Below are 21,725 nucleotides of genomic sequence, written 5' to 3' on the forward strand. Positions count from 1 at the left end.
TCTTTTTTTTGGTACCGGGGATCGAACTCGGGTCCTTGCAGTTGCGCAGCAGGCAGTGAAACCACTGAGCTAAATCCCCAGCCCCTTGTCTTTTCATTCTTTCTAGTGTCTTTCATAGAACTTTTTAGTTTTTAGTTTTGGGGAACTCCCTTATTAAGTTTTTTCTCTTAGTCATGCGTGGTGTTGCATGCCTGTAATCCCAACACTCTGGGAGGCCGAGACAAAAAAATTGCAAGTTTGAGCCCAACCTTGGCAACTTAGCGACTTAGTGAGATTCTGTCTGAAAGTAAAACAGAGACGGAGGGGCTGGGGATGTAGCTTGGTGAGAGGGCCTTGGGTTCAATCCCCAGTGCTACAAAAACAGTACTGTTTTTCTCTGTATGAATTAAGCTTTCAGTGTCATCTCAGAACTCTGCTTCACCTCCTAAAAGTTTCGAGGTTTTTGTGCCTTACATTTAGGTCTTTCATTCTTTTTGAATTAATTTCTGTATACAGTGTAACACACAGGTAAAAATTTTTTCTGTCCTAGCACTGTTTATTGAAAATGCTATCCTTATTTGTGTGACTGTTTTTCAACTCTGTTAATTTCCACACAGACTCATCAGTAACAACAAAGAGAACATTGACAAGGAAGATGACAAAAAGTAATTGTAAGTGAAGATACTTTCAATCAAAGAATTATGAGAAGCCCCTGAAAAAGTTAATGAGGATGGAATATTTTCACATAAGATAAAATACAAGGAAGCTACATTGTGTTCCTTTATGCTGGGAAAATATCAACACTCAAATCATTGTTCCTTTAAGAGTTAGAAAATGGTTGCAGTAACAAAAGTTAAAATGGGAAGAAAATGGTCAAATGAGAAGGGGAACAAGGGAGGAGGAGGAAAGGAAGGAAGGGACTAGAAAAAAAGAATAGAAGGAAAAAATGGAAACAAAGCTTTTGTAAATAAGGAGAGGAAAAAGGACTGAAGGGAGGGAGGGGAAGGGAATGGGAATAAAAAAGAGGATGCATCATGTCCAGGTACAAATTCCCTATGATGAATGTTATCATTATGTATATCTAAAATAACCCCCCAAAGAAAAAAAATACAGAATTAAAAAATCTTAAATAAAATATGAAAATCTATAATTTTATGGAATCCCTCCCTCTCTCCCTCCCTCCCTCCCTCCCTTCCTTCCTGATAACGTGGAGTAATTGCTATGTGCCAAATTTGGTTCTCTTCTCTTTTCAAGATTTATTTCCTTTAAATTTCATGAAAACTGAGAGCAGGCAGTATAATATTACCCTGTTTTATTTATAGATGAGGAAACTGGCTCAGTGATGATAAGACATGTGCCTCTACTTCTAAGGGAAGGGAGCTGCCTGACATCCAGGAAAATTGACTTTTAGAGTTCATGCTCAAAACTATCAGATCACCTGGATGGGGACTGAGTTTTCTAGGACACAGGATATTAGAGCTAAAACCAGGAAATTCCTGTGCAAACCAGGATTGGTTTGTCAGGAATGGTCTCTGCTGTATTCAGGTATAGGTAACTGTCTTCACCTGAGGCCTGACCAATACATGCAGGTGTTTTTCTTTAGGGCTATTGTCACTAAGTTCTAAGTGTTGCATTTGCAAACACCCCAGATCACTTTTCCTACTTCTCCATGCCCTGAAAGACATTAGTTGCATTATGCGGTGCCCCAAGCAGGGCTTTAGTAGCTCCTGCTAGGTGCTCTGTGCCTGTAGGTCTCTCTCTGCTTAGCTAGGAAAAGTTTTCTCTGAGCTCACAGGTGGAGTTTTGTTTGTTTCCTTTGATGGGAAGATTCATTTCCTGTCCAGAGCTGCAGCTTCCTGTGTAAGAGCACTAATCATCCCCCCAGCAACCATTACTTGGGAACATCATGACTTGACTCCAGTTCCTATACCCTCAGTTACAAAAGCACATTGCAAAGAACTGTGAAGTACCTGAGTGTTGATGCACACATTGACTTCCCAGACAGGACAGATGATGCTGGAAGGGCTGAAAGTGGCCTCATCTGTTTCTCTTCTGTCCTTGAGAAAGAGCAGCAGTGCAGACTTCTATGTGGGTCACCTACCTGGAAAACCAGTTTTCCCTCATCCCATAGAATGCAATTGTTTTGATCTTGAAAGTTGCTGGAAATTTGAAGGTAAAGAACTCCAAAGGCTAAGAGGTTTAGGAATCATAGACCAAGTGCAAAGAAAGCCTTTCAGAAGTAAATAAATAATAAAATTAATTAGCATCCCAATAATGGCTTTTCAAAAAGACATGACCTCAGAAGCAATTTAGAGTTGGGCACGTTGGTGCGTGCACGCTTGCAATTTCAGTACATGGGAGGCTGCTGTACAAAGATCATGAATTCAAGGCCAGTCTGGGTAACAGCAAGACCTTGCCTCAAAAATATAAAAAGCCCAAAAACCAAAAAAAAAAAACAACAACAACAAAAAACCTTTTAGTTAACTTAATAAAGTGTTGGATTCATAATGAACTCAAAGCATTTTTAACAAATGTTTACAGATTAATACAAATAACTTTCTTGATTATAAATACATGTTGGTTTTAGAAAACCCAAAACAAAAATAAAGGAGAAAATAAGAATTATTCAGAATTCCATTTCCTGGAGGGGGTCTGTCTACTAGGAAACAGTGGGATCTGTCGGTGGATAAGGCATTGGGTTCTGCTTTTGTGTTTTACCTTGAATTCAGCTCAAGATGACCACATAGAAATACGAAGTTTAATGACTGCCCAGTGTCGTTGTATAGTCCGTGGCAATTTACCTAACCGTTCCCTCATGGGAAGACATTCATATCGGTTCCAGTTTTTTTTTGTAAATAATGCTGAATTTAGCATTGTGGCCATGTGGCCTGGGCCGGTCTCTGGAGGAAATCTTCAGAAGTGTCACGTCACGAATAGGATTTGTCATAAGGGTTTTTTCCCGGGCGGTGTCTGGAATGTAGACACGCAGGGATCTGCAGGGACGGGGCAGGGACGCGCCACTGTGTCTGGCCCAGTCAACTCTCCAGGATTGGCTTGGCTAAAGCAGGACGGGACAGAGGAGCGGAGCTGGGTGTGGACACTGAGGCAGGGGCCCCGAGGCTGGGAGACGTGGTGGGGGGCACTGTGACCCTCACAAGCCCCAGGACCCGGCGGCCAGGGCCAAGGGCTCCTGTGAGTTGAGATTCTCCGTGCCGGCCAGGCTGCTGGAGGCACAGGTATCCCAAGCCCTGGAGAGGCTGGGGATTCGGTTCCTGTCTCTGTCTCCCCAGCAGAGCCTAGCGCGAACGAGAAGCAGTGCGAGAGTCTAGACGGTTTGTGATGCCCGACCGCGCGGTCTCCTTTCTGATACAACTTCTCTGTCAACGTCCAAAACACCCAGAGCCTGCCCTCTTGTCAGGATGCCAAAACTCCCCGCCCGGGTTACCGGCCAGCGCCGCACATTTTTTGACTCAGCGCGCCCCCTAGCGGTCATTTTCCTCACGACCCGTGCAACCTGCGTCAAAGTGCGTCCTGGTCCGTGGAAGCCTTCAGCAGACCCCCTTTCTCCTGGGAGCGAGGAGTCCGGTTCTAGCCTCAACTCTGCCTTTACTTTGCTGTGTCGTTCTGGTCGCATGGCACCCCTTCTCTGGGTCTCACCTTGGTCTGTGAAATGAAAGTCATTGCCTCTCAGAAGTAGGCCTTCACCTTCATGAGGTTCACTCCTTCTCCCTCGGGGTAAATAAGAGCAAAGCAGAGCACCTGGCTCCACCGAATTGGAGCAATAGGGATTGTCTCAATCGGGGTGACTTGGGGCCAGACGGGGGAATCTTAGAGAAGGAAGTAGGGGACAGATTTCATAGGCTCCAGGGGTTGCACAGGCTGTGAGTTGGGGGGCAGGCCTTTCAGATAGGTGGGAAAACTCAGCTCAGAAACCGTCCTGAGGGCTGGGGATTTAGCGCAGCGCTTCCACCACCTGCCCCGCAAGCTCAAGGATCCGAGTTCGATCCCCGGTACGGAACCCCCCCCCCCCCCAAACAAACAAAAAATAGCGTCCTGAGAGGGTGATATCAGTATGAATAACAGAGCAAGGAACTCCTCTCGTGAAAGCAGTGAAGATAGTGGCAAGAATAGTCACAATCAACTTTTTAAAAAACTCTGGATAGTAACACAAAACTTGGCAACAATCAGTGTTCCTGTCCAAGAAAAATGGACGAATTTTGGCCAGTGTGGTTGGCTTTGTGGCATTTTAATGTCCTAGTTCTGACCTCCACACCCAAATCTAGAGGTAGCCTTGACTCCCAGTAGTTCCCAATCACAGTGAAAGTCAGCAGCCCTGGAAGGGACAGAATAGGGTGGGCGTACTCCAAAGCCTGGTTTCTGGGTAACTGTCATTTCACCTGTCTGGTGGTTCCCTGGAAGACCCCATTTACAAGACTGTGTTGTTTGACCCGGTTTGCAGCTCAATGCAAGCAGCCTTTCCTTGGGGGCATTTGTTAAAAACAATCAGCAGTGACTGTTTAAAACGACCCTGTCTCAGCTGGTGAGAGCAGCTGGGACAAACAAGAAGCTGACCCCAAATTTTAAAAGGAAAAGTTGAGGAGTGTTCATCCATAAGGGATTTTTAAAAGCTCTAGCATATTCCTAGGAATTTCGAAGTCCACACACATGGGCAAGGCAGTATGCATGCCCAGGAAAGACGCTGGTTCTTCATTTGCCACTTGCAAATGGTGTTGCAGTCCCAAGTGCCAGAGGCCATGCCTGCTGTATAGACAGGAGGAGGAAGCTGGAGGGTTGAGCATGCACTGGGGCTGGGTGTGGGACTGGGTCTTTCTGTTACAAATCATTTTCTAGTGACTCCAGTGTCTCCCTGCTCTCTGATGATAGTGCTGATATATACTTGTATATGCATGTGTGTGTTTCCCATGCATGCTCTCAGCTCTAGAGATGGAAAAATTTCAAGAATTTTCTTTATTTAGGCATAAAAAAATACAGTACACCTCATGCACCAGTGTGGCCAAAATATAATCGCTATCTGTAGAGGAATCACTACAATGATAGGAAATAGAAGGTTATAGGAATTGTTTGTCCAATGACAAAACCTGCATTAAAATTGTTAATCTAAATAACAGTCTGCTTATTATGCCAAACTCTTATTCTATATGTTTGTGGGAGCTAGAAATTTGTCAGTATTATTAGTAAAAAAAAAAAAAGTTGTTATAAAAAACTAATGATTAGTCAAAAATAATGTCAGTGTTCTCTCCAGGCCCCTGCAGTATGAGAGATCATGTGGTTTGTGAGACTGGGCAGAGTGGTTTGTGATGAGGGGTAAGCTGGAGTGTGTGTCTCCTCCCTGCTCTCTGTCTGAATGCTGCCTCCTCAAGGTGCATTTGTAGTGGGAAGTTCTGCATGCGGCTCTCTGCAAGCTACACAGAGACCAGGGGCTGGAGGGCTGGGGCAGGGCAGGGCCTCGCCTTCTGCAGTGTGCCTGAGGGCTGGTTCCCTGAGACCTGGCAACAAGGCAAAAAACGGAAAAGGCAAGGCCTGTCACACAGTCTGCAGTCCGTGTTTGGGTGTGGGCATTGCTGGACTTGCTGAGGGCCACATCATGGTTCCTTTGAAGTCAAGCATTAAGTAGAGAAAGAGAAGAAAGAAAAAGCAGGAGTGACCAGGTAATGGAGGTGTCTTCTGCTCCAAAATCATCTGCCCCTTCACAGGCAAGCCTAGGTGAGTGCTGATGAGTGTCAGATCAGGGTCTCAGCTGCTCCGTGCCCTCTCCAGAGGCGGTGGGTGTGGAGGTGGCCTTCACCCTATGATCTGTTACTCTTGGTCACCACTGTCCCCTACAGGATGAATTCACAGTTGCTTTAAGTTCAACAAGCCATTTCCCTGAATTTGGCGGAATGAGTCAACCCTCGCTCAGTAGAGCACAGTTACTGGAGCGGCAGGCCAGCAAGGTCACTGTAGGACCCAGGGTCAGCAGCTGCCATGTGGTCCCTTCGTCCCTCTTGAGAGGCCCGGGAGGGGCTGGGGAGTGGTGGGGCCCTGGGAGAATGTGAGGGGTCACAGCAGACAGAGCTGGAGCTCCAGACAGGGCGCGATGACAGTCAGTATCCTTGGGGACTGGGCCACAGAGTCCTGTCCCACAGATCTACTGTCCAGACCTCTGCCACCAGGCAGTCACCAAGATCACACCAGTGAGTTTGGTGACCTCAGGGGAAGATCCTGCTGGCAGCTGACCCAGGCTGGTTGGCTTGGGAGCTTTGCTGAGCCAAAGAGAGTTTTTGAGTTAGATCTGTGGCTCAGGGGCAACAAGGTGACGTGGATGTCCCAGCCTCGACAGTACAGGAGCCCAGCCTTTCCAGCATTTACGGAGTAGCCATCACTGAAATATGTTCCTGGGTATTTCAGGAGTCTGGAGCTTGCTACCCTGGGCATGGTGAGGTCTTTGGTACCCACGAGGAAGGGGTGCTGGGCTGGGGAGTCAGTGCCACTCTGGAGGGCTTGATGTCTGCTGTCCGACTGACCCGGGCTGCCCTGGGTTTGAGTCCCCAGGCCCAGAGGTCTGTGACCCCTAATATACCAGATCATCCCAGGGGTTGGAGTACAGCTCGGCCAGCATCTTGAACCTGGGCCCCCAGTCGTTGAGAAAGTCGTAATCGATGTCAGAGTTGGTCGAATCGGTGCCTAGGGAGCTGAGCGACTCGGCGATGGACTCAGAACCCTCGTAGTCGTAGATATGCAGGGTATCATAGGGCGGGCCGCCGCCGTCGTGGTCTGCCTCGTCCTTCTTCACCTCGATCATTGCGGCCATCTCCCCGGGCCCGCCGTGCACTCCGGGCATCACCCCTGGCGCCACCCGCGGTGGCTTCTGTGCCTTGGCGTAGATGGGCTGCCGCGCGTCCAACACGGACCGCAAGGGCTTGGCCGCGCCCGACCGCGCCGAGTTGAGCACGGACACGTCGTAGCAGGTGGTGTCCATCTCGCCGCCGCCCTCCTCGTCGTAGGTGACCAGCTGCTCGTGGATCTCGGTCACGCCCTTGCCGTGGGCGCGGGCCTGCTTCCGCAGCCGCCTCCGCAGGAAGAAGAGCAGGGTGATCACTGGGCGCCGGGGGGGGGGGGGAGAGGAGTGTCAGACAGGCTCCAGGAGGGTCCCCCCATTCCTCTGTCCTCCCTGTACCCTGCAAATTCTGGGCCCAGCCGGGGCTCCAGGGACACCTGCAGGATCGGTGTGGCCCAGACACCTGGTCGGTTCACGCCCCCACCCGTGAGGAAGACTCCTGTCCCCCGCCCCTGACTGCCCTCTTCGTCTCCACAGCTGAAGTAAGGGGTGAGCGTAGGGAGAACAGGGTGGGGCTTCCTCCAGTTCATTCTCTTCCTGCAGTCTCCACCCAGTTCACTGCATCCTCATTTCCTGTCCCCTCATACCAGGGTGGCACGTCATTCCATGTCATCTCCAAAAGGCCAGGAGACCACAGGTTGGGTAGAAATAGGGGAAAGGTGTGGAGTTGGGATTTTAGGTGCAAAGATTTTGAACTGTTACTTTGTTGAGACTGCAATGATAATACCTGGATAAAGGTGCTAGTAGACATGTTATCCACTGCAGGAGCTGCAGCCACTCTTGCACCTACTTTATAAACACCCAGCACTACTTGAGGCACATGCTAGTATTATCTCACTCGGTGCAGCCTTTATTTTTTGGTGGTATTGGGATTGAACCCAGGGCCTTTATACTAACCCGAATCGCCAGCCTTTTAAAAAAATTCTTTATTTTAAGACGGGTTTACTAAGTTGCTAAGTTGCCCAGGCTGGGCTTAAACTTGTAATCGTCCTGCTTCAGCCTCCACGTAGCTGATTTTACAGGTGTGTGCCATCATGTCCAGTCCAGCATAGGCACTGTTGTTCCTGTTTTACAGTTAAGCTAGCTGAGCCCAGAGTGCCATGGCCGGGTGGTGGTGCAGATGACACTCCTGGAGGCGCGGAGGGAGGGGGGGCTGTGTGAGGATCTCTGATGTCTGAGCAGGGTGGACCATGTGGCGTAGAGAGCCTCTAAAATCAAGCTCAGACCATTCCCCTAGGCTCTGTTCCAGCTTCAAAGTACTTAACAAGCGGTCACATACATAAGCGAAGCTCGTGTGCCCTGGGAGACCCCAACCTGAGCCTGTTTCCTTGTAAAATGGAAATGATGATGTTTCTGCTCTGCTTATATTTGGGAAGATGGTTATGAGGTTAAATCAATTCTATGGGTGACCGCTATGCCATTATTATTATTATTGGTATTAGTAAAGGGGGGCAATCTGGGTCCGGATTTTCTGTCCCAGAAGCCCTGGGAGGGGAGCATGCCAGGGGAGCCACCAGCTGGGAAGATCACAGCAGGCAGGGTCTGGTCAGGGTAGTGTACAGGCTGAGCTGATCCCCCAGGGCTGACTGCTGACTCCTGCCCGGGAGGTGAAGGATAGGAGAATTCACTCTCATGGCAGGATCGGGCTGCCATCGGGATGGGAGCTGATGCCTCGCTGCCCCTCAGCAGGAGGAAGCTGTTACCGCAGGACAACTCTGGTGACAACTCAATCTCACTGGCTGCTCCCTTCCCTCTTTCCATAAGAGCTCTCCAGGGAGTACTTTCCAAGGAAACCACTTGCACCCAGCGTCTGCTTCCTGAGGGATGCAAACTAAGGTGAGCTTGGCATGCTCCAAATACACGTGAGGCCCAGAGGAGGAAAAGGAAATAAGTGTCAAAACTGGAGAGGGCTGGGGGTTTAGCTCAGTGGTTCCCGCTGCCAGCTTCGCAAGTGCAAGGTCTCTAGTTTGATCCCCAATACCAACAAAACAAAACAAAACAAAACAAAACAAAAAAAACTGGAGGAATTCTGTGAAAGGAAAGAAAACCCCTGGTGATAATGTAAACTAAGAGTTAAAAAACTTTTCATTTTAGAAATGGATCCTATTTTTTAAAAAAATTAAAAATAAATTTTATGTAAAGAAATACTCAGATCAGAACCTGGCACATAGTAAGTTTTAAATTTACTACTGACATTGGATGAGTGCATGTCAAATACAGCTTCTTATTATCATTTTTTCTTGATGCTGGGGATCAAACCCAGGACCTCACACATGTTAGGCAAGCGCTGTAGCATTGGGCTGCGGGCTACTCTGAAGGAGAGTTGGCCTGAAGAGTGGAGAGGGGTCTTGCACCGTGCCCACCCCTCTCAGGCAGCTGGTGGGTGAAGTGCTGCAGCTCACATCCCACAACTGGATCCCTGAGGTGGTGGCCCCAGCACCTCACAGGGTAAAGCCCCCAGGTGTCCCTGACCGGCCCACGTGACACTGACCTGTGATGGTGAGGATGCAGAGGAAGATGGCCACTAGTGCCTGGATGCTGACGCCTGCCTGGGCGACTGCCTCCTCACAGAAGGTGAACGTGCCCTGCTGGTTGCACTTGCACACAACCACGGTCAGCGTGCTGGTACCTGTCAGGCTTGGGGACCCGTTGTCCGAGATGAGCACAGGCAGGTAGTAGAACTTGGCATGCTCCCGGTCAAACGGCCCATACTTGACTGTGATGTTGGCTGTGTTATCTGGCAGCACCAAAGCCACAGTGTGAGGCTCTGTTGGGAGTGTCAGCCCCTCATACCATGGAGCAAGCTGCCCCCTCCAGTGAGCCCTCCCTCGTTGCACCAGCTCCTATGCGGATCTCTGCCCTTGGCATTCCCTGCATCTGGATGTAGTTATGCGCACACAGGCCTTTTCCTTTGCAGAGGGAATGTTTGGGGCAGCTGCCTTGACCTAGCCTGGAAGGATGGCTGAGCCAGAATGTAAAATCCTTGCTCTCTTGTTCTGTGGGCAACAGATACACTTGTCCCCTTCTTTTCCCTAATCCTACTGCAATTACAGGGCCCTTTCTTCTTTGGTACAACTAATTATTGCTTCAAACTTTCACAAGGAATTGGGAAAAGTTTTAAAAAGTCTTTTAGCATGGGCTAGCTTCTAGAACTGTTTTTGCTATCTCTGAAAATCCATCATTATAAAGGAAGTTTGCAACAGTAAAAACAATGCCCTCTTTCCCTGGGGCACTGAGAGAATGATTGGATTTGCCACTGAAGGCTTCCTGGGCAGTCTACAACTGGACTATGCTTTGTCCAAATATTCCTCGCCCACACCCCAGCTCCACTCACTGGTTTCCTGACATAAGAATCACCTAGAGAGCTTTTCAAACATCCTGATTTTCAGGCTCCTCCCTTCACTTCACTCTGAACAACCCCCCCCCCCCCGCCCCATACTCAGTGGCTTTGGGCAAAGGCAGGGTAAGCTATCCTTTGTAGATTCCTGGGAGGTTGTAAAGCTGATGGTTTGAGGATTTACTTAGCCACACAGGAGGGCACACTAAGGAAACCAGCCAAAAGTCAAGGATTTCAAACGAAAGACATTTCATAATGTCATTTCAGTCTTAAGTCTATTATGATTGAAAATAAATTATTATAAAATAATTATTATAAAGTGTCAATGCCATTGACACTTTATGGGAGAAATTAGAGATTCTGACATTCAGAATGCAAATGACTCTGAAACCAACAGGGTTGTCTCCTGATTGCATCTGGGGTTTATTTGGGGAGACATTTAAATTTTCCACCCCATTGCACTACCATGATCATTTCAGGTTGACACTGGGAGTGGGATAACAGGTTTTTTTTTTTTTTTTGGTACCTGGAATCAAACTCGGGACTTTGCATTTGCAAGGCAGTCGGTGGAACCACTGAGCTAAATCCCCAGCCCTGGTATTTTTTGATATATTATTTACTACTTGTTATGGCTTATATCTAGATGTTCCCCTAAAGCCTCTTGCAGTCATAGGTGGGAAGTTTTGAAGGTGGCTAGACTAGGGTGTATGAATGTGGATTAAGGGTGTGATACTGGGATTAAGGACATGGATTGTGGACGCCCCACCATGGGTGTGGGTGGTACCCATCAATAGGCTTACAGCCTGTATGGAATATAAAGGGAGAGAGAGAAGGCAGGCTGCTGCTGCTGCTTGCTGCATTCTGCTTTCTCCTGCCACACCAAGAACTGTTTCTCCTCTGTGATGCCCCTCTGCCATGCCTCCCTGCCTTGGAGCCAGCTGACTATGACTACTGACTGAATCTTCCACACTGTAAGCTACAAATCTTTCCTCCTTTAACAATGAGCTTTGGGTATTTTTTCTCAGCAGTGAGAAAAGTAACTAAGACACTACTCAAGACATCTGAGTATTGAATTGTCTGTCATCAACTATTAATACATCATAGCCACTACTTTCTTCATCAACCTGTGAGGCCTTCCTCATCCACAGGAGGTCAGGAGCACTCATGGCCTCACATAGCTGATTCCCTGAATCTGACCCTCACTTTCTGGGCCCTGCTCCTTATCCTTCCCCAAAGATGCCAATAGTCTTGCTAACCAGGGACAAGCAGAGACAGCTCCCCCCCCCCCCCCCCCCGGCCTAATGAGGATTTTCTCTATTTTCCTGAGGAAATTTCAGAGGCCACAGAAACTTCTCTATCTTTGGACTTAAATCAACACAACATCATCACTTGGGTAAGCACATATTCATTAGAAGAGCTGATTGGCTTGCTACTGACCTCACAGGACTCTCTGAGCTTTGATTGGGGGACCAAATGTGTTGTGTCACGTTGTGATTGGTGCACCAGGTCTTGTGCAGGGGCCACCTGGTGGTAAGTAGTCCTTTTAACAATTAAAAGTTACTGTCTCTTTGGGATTTTCAACTTCATATTTCCAGTATTTGTACTTTGGGGGTGATCTCAAAATTCCATGTCCTACAGTAATTCCCAATTTCACTGAGGCACAGAGATGCTGGTGTGGGAAGAGATCCATTGGCTAGTGAGCTGGGCTGACTGCCTGCACTCCCATATCTATTCTGCATTCCTCCTGGCCCTGAGCATCTCTGGGGATCCATGGGCCACATGGACTGGGAAGTTTGGCCAGGGTAACTCTGATCATTGTATAAACCAATTTTACAATGTATGTGGCAGGAGCTGTACAAAATCCGCTGTAATATGCAAATCCCCCTGGGGGCCTGCCCCCATTTGTTGGCCTAGTCCTTGATCTTGGTGCTTCAAGACTCAACCTCACTCCAACCCTGCTAAGAGCCAGCTCATTGCTCTGATGCTCACCGTGATTGTCTATGAGGGTGAAGTTGCTGTCATCAGTCCCCAGGGCAAACTTGAACTTGACATTTTGTGGCGTTATGTCCTTGTCTACTGCAGAGATCTGCACAACCAGCTGGAATATGGGAGATGGGGGAGAGTCATTGTTGTGTTGGGGTGGCCTGGGGTTCAGCAATGGAGATCTTGGGTTTAGACCTTACTGACCATAGCTGCTACTCAACTGCAACACCAAATTAGATGATATTCGCAAGGGCACTTCTACCATTGTCCTGTCCGCCCCCACCCCCACTAACCTACGCTCCAGAATTCTCTCTAATCCTCACTTTCTCTACATGTAAAATAGGGATAATCTTACTTTCCCTCAGTCCCATTAAGTTCAGTGGAACTCTAGGGTGGGTTGGAGGGTCTGCCTTTCAACCTGCCCCCAGATGACGCTGCCTTTCCATTCCACCCAGCCAAACTCACCTTGCCCTGGGCTGCATTTTCACACACTTTGGGCTCATAGGGTTGAGCAAACTCTGGGGCATTGTCATTCTCATCCAAAACTTCAATGTGCACCTGGACAATAGATTCTTTGCCTGTGGGGTTCCCTGCAGAGAGAAGGATTTGTCACCAGAGTGGGCTCAGCTGATGCTGGCCGCTGGAGGGTGGAAGGCATTTGGTTGGGTAGATTGGCAGGGCTGTCTGGTGGAGGTTCCTTTTTGCAGGAAGACAGAGCTATAGACCCCTGGAAGAGAGCCTGGGGAAGATGTTCTGGATAAAGAAATGTGAAGGAAGAAGGGATGGGGTAAATCTTCAGACATGAGGACATTTACTGACATGCAAGAAATTTATATGAGGAAATCTACATGACTTGTAAGAATAAAAAAGGTAAATGATCTGTGCATTTAAAAGATTTTAATTAAATTAAGTAAATAAATATAATTTATTAAATAATATAACTAATAATTAGTTATGTAATAACTTATGTAAAAATTCATCTCCCTCTGGACCCTAGTAGCATCCTGGGGATTGTGGGAATATTAGTTGTTCTTCTGGATGGTGTTTGTGATTTCCTCACATATGTAAAGGGTACAAAGCCTCTGACACTGGCCCTTGCCTCAGTCAGTAATCACACAATTTATGGAAAACCTAACAGTCTCGAGTTGAGAGATGCTTCAGATTTCAAATTCAGCTCCTTAACTGGTGACCTGTACTCCTAAGAAACATTTCTCAGCCATCCTTGATAATCAGAATCATGTGGTGCTTGATATGTGCATATCCTTGACCCCATTTTTGCTCACTGGATCAGAACCTCCAGGGAGGAGTCTGAGAAGCTCTGTGTCTAGTAGGTACCATAGATGATTTTCATCACAGAGGCATCTATACTACACTGCCAGTTTTATAACAGTGCTTCTCAAAATGATATGCATGAGATTTTGATTCAGCCTGGGATGGAAGCGAGATTCTGCACTTCTAGTAAGGTCTCAGGTGATGTTGACACTGCCAGTCTAAGGCGAACTCTCAGGTATGAAAGCTTGATAGTTTCCCAGCCAAAGAGTGCTGCAGGAGGGCTTGTAATACCTCTGGTGACCCCAAGTGACCAATCATAGCCATTTTGAAAGAATGGGAGAAAAGGAGAAGAGTCCAAGTCTTCCAGCAGATGAGGCTACTCACCATTAGGATCTAGCTCATTGGCCTCCACAGTCAAGTTGTGCCAGGGGTAGATTTCTCTGTCCAGTTCTTTCTCACAGTGAATGTCACCCTGCTTGGTTATTCGGAAGAATTGGCCCTTGTCACTAGTCTTGCGGATGGAGTATCTGTCAAGGAGAGAGTTTTATGGTTTTCCACTATTTTTTTACTAAGTCAAAATCCTCAGCAGGGTAGAAGAAGTCTTTCAGTATCTGTCCCTGGTGTCCTTCCCCATCTTCTCAAACGGCTTAGACCCATCCATCAACACCGAGGGGCCCAGGGGTATGAGGTCTGGTCTGGGTGATGCTGCTGTCTTAGGAGTGAATGGGGTACCTGAGACTCCACTGGTAGCAGAGCTAAGCAGGTGACACCATGATCAACTGTACCACAACTGGGATTGTTTTTTATGATTACTGAAAAGATACGTGGTTAATAGCCAGGAAGAAATGCAAAAGAAGCTGGAAGAGATAAGAAGTAATAATAAACAAATTTATGAATGACAAATGTGAAAAAATCTTCCAGAAACCAGGAAAAAAGTTATGAAGAGATGAATACACACACACACACACACACACACACACACACACACACCTACCTCTATATATAAAATACATGTCATGAAAATTATTGCTATTACTGAGGAAGATTCAAGAACAAACATACCAGAATAACAAAAATATAATAAGAGAAAATTTTCCTGATTTGCAAAAAGATCTGAGTCTATAGATTAAAAGGTGTCATTGATATCGTGCATAACTTTAGAAAGAAAATATTTAGGTATATTCTGATGACACTCTGGAATTTCAGGTTTTGTGAAATCGAAGAGCTCAGAAGCTCAGGAAAAAATAAATTAGACTCACATAAGATGACCCCACAAAATTAAATGTTAGAGCACATTGATAGTATTTTTGAAGGGAAGGATCTATAATCTGAGGATTGTATGGGCACATTCAGGTGTTTTAAAGTAATAAGGGAAAGAACTAAGTTTTTAAAAATAAATATTAAGAACTAAGGAAATACATCACCCACGAGAATAAGCAGGTGATATACTTAAATTTTTTTGAACATTCACTCTAAAAAAAAGTCTCAATGTAAAGTAAAAACCTGGTTTTGGAGGAATTCAAATGAAGCTATTGCTTTCTTTATCATATATAGAAAAGCAGTGGTGTGTGTATGAGTGTGTGTGTGTGTGTATAATGTTTTTAAGTAGAAAAATATTAAAAATTTTCACAGATAGAAGTGAATCTCATGGTGGAAGTTCTAATGTATATAATCCAAATATCTAAGAAAGAAAAGAATTTTATAGCAAAGATGAGGGACAAGAAAAATCTTTTACAATTGAGAAATGCAAAAAAAGAGATAAAAGAAATAAGATCAAACATAACACATATGATTAAAGATGTAAATAGGTTGAACACAAAGCATGGCAGTTTAGATTAGAAAGCAAAGCTCAATGCATTCTGTTTTCAAGAGACATCTTAATTTGAAGTGACCTAGAAATATTAAAAGTGAATGGTAGATAATTTATATCAGGCAAATAAAATAACATGAAAACATGACTGACAAAATCAATGCCAGGCAATGTGGAACTAAGAGCCAAATGTTGAAAGGCAATAAATTGGGTAATTTCATAGAGATAAAATTTATAAGCCATAATGAAGGTAAAATAATTGTAAGCCTTAGTTAACCAGATAGAAAAATTAAAATACATAAAACAAAGCTTCAATATCTTAGGAAAAAAATAGACACAAAAAACAATTGTATCACATCATAGAACAAGTTAAAAGAAAATTTAAAAATTCTCACTGTTTGTAAATAAAAGGAAAAAAGTCAATCCCTTAAATAAAACTCTGAATCAAAGAAGAAACAGAAATTATAAATAGACTGTATGGAATAGAATGGCAATGAAAATAGCAGACCCAAAATTTATGAGATCAATCAAAACAGAAGGGCTTATTTTGTCTTTAACAAGAAGATATAATGTCACAGAAACATTAGCCCTTCCAAAATTGATACACAAACAATTCTCATTGGAAAGTCAATTTTTTAAAACAACTAGGTAGAAAGATTTTAAAGCTCATATGAAAGAATGAATATATGAGAATGGATAAAAATTATACAAAATAAAAATACAGTGAGGGAGGTATTGTCTTATACATAATAAAATTTAGTAGAAAGCTGTTACAATACAGAATGCCACAGAACAATAGAGGGAGAATTCAGAAATATATGCAGGTTATCTACAAGAACTTAGTATATAGCAAGTGGTGGGAACAATTGGCTACCCATGTGGAATAAAACAAAATTGGACTGAATTCAAACTTACTAGCAAATGAATTAGAACTATTTCTTTTGTTCCAGAGGATGGAGGTGTGGAGTCTAGGGAAGACAGATGAGCAAGTGCTATGCTTTGAATGTGTCCCTCAAAAGTTCATGTGTTAGTGACCTAGGCTTGGTGGCCCAGTCCTGTAATCCCAGCACCCTGTGAGGATAAAGAAGGAGAATTGCAAGTTCAAGCCCAGCCTGGGCAACTAAGAGGAAAGACCTTGGGTTCCATATCCAGTACTCCCCTCCTACCCCAGTGTTCATGTTGGAAACTTAATCCCAAAGTTCCTACATTTATGGAATTTGGAGATAGAGTCATTGGGAATTAATTGGGATTAGATAAGGTCATGAGGGCGAGGCCCTCTGATGGCATTAGTGGCCTTATAGGATGAGGTAGAGAGATCTGTGTTGGCATGCTTGCTCTGTATAATCATGTGATGCCCTCCACTAAGTGAGGATGCAGTCAGAAGGCCCTCACCAAATGCCAACACCAAGTGCTGGCACCGTGCTTTTGGTCTTCACAGTCTCCAGAGTTGTGAGCTAAATAGACATCCACTTTTTATAAATTACACAGCTTATGGTCTGAGGCTATAGCAACAAAAAAACAGATGAGACAGAAAGTACCAACAAAATGGGTATGACATGATAAAAATAAAACAATACAGCGTTGGAAACAACAACAAATCCAGCAGAAATGTGTGGGCATGAAGAAAGGTGTGATGGGACCATGTCAGGTCACTTACACGAGCTATCTGGGAGTGGGACTTATCAAAATTTTCTTTATAGATCTTTGTTATTGTTTCACCATGTGAAATAAACACTCCTTTTGTAGGTTTTGGGAAACAAATAAAACATGAATGAAACACTTTTGGCACAGGGGCTTCATGTATGTCACCTGATTGGTTGCTCTCTTGATTGTCAAGTCTATTAGATGGGACATGTGGGAGTGGTTGTCCAAAGCACAGGGCCTTCAAGGTGGAGCAGAGGACAGCCTGGGCCGTGCAGGGTGGGGTATCTCAGCAGGACAAGATTCCAGTAAGTCATGAGCATTTGTGGGAAGAGTTTAGGCATCCAGTCCTGCCTCTGCCATTTCCCATTTAAGTGTGGGAGAAGCCACTTTCTCTCTCTGAGTTTTGGGTTCAGACCAGCAGGAATAAGAACATAAAAGCTAGGCTGGTTACTGTCATTGCCATCAACACACTCACTCTCCTTACCCAATATTACGCCCAGCCTTGTCAGGGTCCTTGGCTAGCACTGAACCTATTAGATTTTTCTTCTGGTTCTCGTTCAACAGGAAGTGATAGAAGCGCTTCTGGAAGACAGGAGGCTCATCCACATCCAAGATATTGATGACGACACGGGCTTTGTTTTTGCCCGTGATGCCTCTCAGGTATCCAAGGTTGATAGTAGGGTCTGTGGCCTCGACGACGAATGAGTATTTTTGGATGAGCTCATAGTCCAGGGGCTATGGAAGGAAAAGGTACAGTGATACCTGCTCTGAGTCAAGCATGTGCCATGTGATCACACAGCCACCTTGCAAAGTGGTACTAGAATGACACCCACTGGACACTGTGACCTGGACAGTGATATCGCCAAGGTCATTAAGAGAGTATCTGGGCCTGGTGTCTATCTTCAGCTCCTTTGTTTCATTTCACCAGTCTCAGGGACACACCCAAACCTGGCTCTGTGCTTGGCCCTGTACCTAGTATGAAGGACATGCAGTCCATCAGCTATGGTCCTGCTCTCAAGTGGATCATGGTCCCATGGTCTATGCACAGGTTCTCATGGTCCTGCCTTTTTTTTGTATCTTTGCTCAAGAGGGTTCTCCTGTGCCTGCCTGTGTGGCAAACTCCTATCCTCAAGAAGCCAATGAGAAAGTAATCAGATGCCTGCTCAGCACCCTCTGGTGACAAGGGACTGCTGCCTGCCTGGTATTGTTATGTAGCACTAAACAGCAAGTATATTTTGTGTGTGTATGGATCTGCCTTCCCCACTCATTGAGAGCTTTGTGGACTCTGGAGGCTGTGTGTCTCCCCATTGTGTCTCTGGTCTCCAGCAGAGGGCTGCACCAGGAAAGGATTCAGGTTCAAGATCCCCCGGAGGCCTTTTTACACCCCTTCCAGGATTTCTCCCTCATCCTCCAGATTCAATCTGGCTTTTCTGTCAGGAGCAGCCACTTTCTGTGGCCACTTACATCCCCAGGCACTCACAGTTTCCATAACTCTTGATGGTTTTCAACTGGCTGGGACATAGGGCAGCCCAGAAGGTGCCAGGGAGTCAGTGTCTCAGGAGCACTGGAGTGGTTGCTGTATAAACACTCCAACTCCTTTCCCCAAATACTGCAACTCTGAGATGGGCTCTACAGGGTCACCAGGTAACCCTCATGAGACTGGGTCCCACTTGCTCACCTGCTCATTGATGAGCTCCACACTAGCTTCCCCCTTTCTTTTTTTCACCTGTCATTGCCCCTGGGACTTCCTGGGGTCACCTCCCAAGTCATACCTGTATCATTGCCTCCAGGCCTACTTGGGGGTAACCTAGCTTGAGACACTGGGTCAGTCTCTATGAACATGTAGCCAACTCTGAGCCAATCCTGAGTGTTCTCCTTTGATGGCTTCTGGCTCAGGTGTAGCTCCTGGGCAGGTCTTGTGGATTCTATAAGCCCCAAACTCCATATCTGATGCCATTGTTGCAGGCCTACAAACCTTCATGGGCTTGATGATGCCCTCATTGCGGGTAGGATCCGTGTCGATAGTGAAGGTGTCTCTGTACTCGCCCTGCACGATGTCAAACTTGGTCTTCCGGTTCTGAGGCTCATCTGGGTCCTCAACAAAAAGAGAACCTACAGAGCTGCCCACGCGGATGTCTTCAGGCACCACAAATGTGTACATGGCTGCTGCAAATAGGTACCCCAAACAGCATTGGGTTAACAAGATAGACAAAGCATATTATCCTACTACATTGTGATACAAGAAATGGTACAATAAATAATGGTGATAATGATGATATTAATACCCCTGGGATTTTGGGTCCCAAGGCAAAGCAGTGTGTTCTGTCTATCTATCCCTCTCCTCCTCCATCCACACAACAAGTGGTTATTAAGCACCTATTGGATGCCAGAACTTTGCTAGGGGACCAATCAATTGACAAGAGAGATAAGTCTTGTCTTTGAGGGGCTTATACCATACACAGTAAGGCCATTTCAGGAGAACTGGCCTATCTTTGGGCTGGGAGAGCCTCTGATTTACATCAGCAATGGAGGTTGCAATGAACACAGACCCACTCAGGGCACAGGAAGAGCTCTGGTCAGACATTTTTTGAGGGCAGAATCAGTCATGACTGGGGTCAGGGCCCAACCTGGGCTGTACCCCTGCTCACTGGCTCATGGGGATTTTCTAGCTGGAGCCTGAGAGTCAGGGCCTGGGTTTTCCTGAGCCCAAGAGATCTGGATGAAACCGCTTCTAACTCATAGTAGGCTCCAGGCACAGTGGTGATATTCAGCAGGAAGTGTGATTTCCCCCTGGCCTGTGAGAAGACCACGACCAGAAAACGATGGACTTGGATGTGTAGTACAGGGATGGAAATGGGGCCCCTCCTGCACCCAAATGATTTGTCTGGGCCTTAGATTCACCCTGGGGTAGAAGAGAGGTAGAAGGAGTTGGGAAACCTCTCCCTAACCCCCAAATCACTAAGTCTGAGAATTGCAACTCCTGCCTGCCCAGGGCCTGAGGAGAGGGGCTCACGCTGAGCGAAGATGGGGAAGTTGTCATTGACATCTTGCAGAGTGATCAGCACGGTGGCTGTGCCTGATTCTCCTTGGAGGCCCTCGGCATCTCGTGCTTCCACCACGATCTCATAGCTGGCCTGTACCTCTCGATCCAAGTTTTGCTTTGCAGTGGAAATTAATCCTGCAAAAAATGTTTCCAAGAGCCATGTTACCTGGGAAGCTTTGAGAATATGCACAAGCCTGGGCCCTACCTAGAGAGAACTGAGGCAATTCCAGTGTGTAGCCAAAGAGACGGCCAAAGAGCATGTTCTGATTTTGGTCCTGGCTACCTGGAACACTGTGTTGAGAAAGATCAGGAAGTCACATTCAGGCACAGAATGAAAGGGTGCTGTGATGTCTGCTTTGGCACACCATAGGATTGTGGTGGCATCTGTTCTATGTATTTGCTGTTCCTCTGAAAGACAGGTGCCCCAGCCCTTTCAACTTGCTTTCTTGTTTCCAAGATGCTGTCCTTAAAGTATTTTAGTCTGTTAAATAAAACTAAATTTGGTCAGAGAAAAAATCTCTGTACTTGTTTGAGTCCTTCTGTGATAAACTGCAGCCTAACTTTGTATGTAAATGAGCTGAAAACTTAATTTAAGACTATGCTCAGCCACTCATGGCTGCTGTGCTTCTGTCAATCACAGGTGGACAATTGTTTAAGTTGTAACCAATCCACCTGTTTCTGGATCTTACTTCTGTTTTTTGTACGTTAATTTCTTTATTCTTAAATTTTATCTAACCATGTGGCAGCCCTAGAGTGAGCTCGTTTTGGTTCTGGGGCTCCTTGATTATGAACTATTCATTGCTCAATTAAACTTAATTTGTGAAGTTTTTCTTGTAATGAGAAAGTCACAAAAACTATGTGGCTATGCTTCCTTTGTAATTCAAACTTCACAACTACCATATGAGATGACTACGTCCTATTTTTTAGATTAGGAAATTGAGGCTTGCAGAGGTTAGTAGATTTGTTGAAGGTCTCTATAGGGATGAGTAGAGCTGGGTTTAGATACCAGATCTGTCTGAACCTGTGTAAAGAACTGCTAACCAGCATTCTCTGTGGCCTCTTGGTCACTGCTTGGATAGCAAAATCCTGATTTTGTCCCTGGGACTTGAATCCATGTTTTGGGTATCTGTCTTGCTTTCATTTCCCACAGCCAGCCTCTCTCCTTGGGTCAGTGTGGTTCAGTGGTTAGTGACAACAGTCAGGCTGAATTTCTCTTGGCATCTGTATCTGGAGTATTTCCATTCCCCCATCCCTCCAACTGGTGCCCACCCAGGGAGGTTAGTCACACAGACCTGAATTGTCGATGGCAAAATTCTCACCCCCCTTCAGGATTTGGTACATAACAGTGGCGTGGTCTGCCACAGTGGGGTCATCTGCATCCACTGCTGTTAAACGCATGACTGAGGTCCCTGTGGAGAGAGGATCCTGGGCTTACTACCTTGTGACTGTGTCCTCTCATCCCATTCCTGGGTGAGGGCAGCTGGGGTGCTGCTGTCCCCACCTCTCAGGTCCCTTGGATTTTTGAGTGGCCTGCACAAGGGCAACATGCTGGCAGTGTTGGGCCTCGTGGGTCGAGCTTAAAGAGGAAAAGAGAACAGGTAGCTTGCATATACATAGGAGAAGTATGTGTGCGTGTCTGTTGGATGATTGGGTCAGGAGTAGAAACCCAGGATCATGGGTCATTCCTCCCTTTACAGAAAGGATGAGAACAGAGGACCGGGAAGGAAATGTGCATAACTCCACAGGGATGGTGTCACAGTTCTCATCCCCTCACACATACCAGGAAGGCCTGGTCCACACTCTGCCAGGGATCCTGGAC

At 46.1% G+C, this 21,725-nt stretch overlaps 1 protein-coding gene across 4 annotated transcripts in view; it reads right to left on the reverse strand.

Annotated features, from left to right (window-relative positions):
- Positions 1-2,439: 2,439 nt before the first annotated feature.
- The window catches only part of Cdh5 (cadherin 5), a 39,103-nt gene continuing 19,817 nt past the window's right edge, over positions 2,440-21,725 (reverse strand). For 2 of the 4 annotated variants that reach the window (XM_021256949.2, XM_004843111.4), the window contains exons 4-12: positions 21,199-21,315; positions 19,877-20,041; positions 18,839-19,029; positions 17,348-17,598; positions 13,794-13,936; positions 12,603-12,727; positions 12,144-12,252; positions 9,309-9,554; positions 4,929-7,077 (exon numbers count right to left, since the gene is read on the reverse strand). In XM_021256949.2, coding sequence (XP_021112608.1) covers positions 6,551-7,077; positions 9,309-9,554; positions 12,144-12,252; positions 12,603-12,727; positions 13,794-13,936; positions 17,348-17,598; positions 18,839-19,029; positions 19,877-20,041; positions 21,199-21,315 — 1,874 coding nt within the window. In that variant the 3' untranslated portion in view covers positions 4,929-6,550. Of the gene's footprint in view, positions 3,643-4,928; positions 7,078-9,308; positions 9,555-12,143; positions 12,253-12,602; positions 12,728-13,793; positions 13,937-17,347; positions 17,599-18,838; positions 19,030-19,876; positions 20,042-21,198; positions 21,316-21,725 lie in introns of those variants that run through there. The other 2 variants (XM_021256950.2, XM_004843112.3) reach the window with 2 other exon arrangements.

The sequence above is a fragment of the Heterocephalus glaber genome, unplaced genomic scaffold (assembly GCF_053883595.1).
Source record: "Heterocephalus glaber isolate CG9 unplaced genomic scaffold, H.glaber_assembly_v1.0 deba00000071, whole genome shotgun sequence".
In the NCBI taxonomy this organism is placed as follows: domain Eukaryota; kingdom Metazoa; phylum Chordata; class Mammalia; order Rodentia; family Bathyergidae; genus Heterocephalus; species Heterocephalus glaber.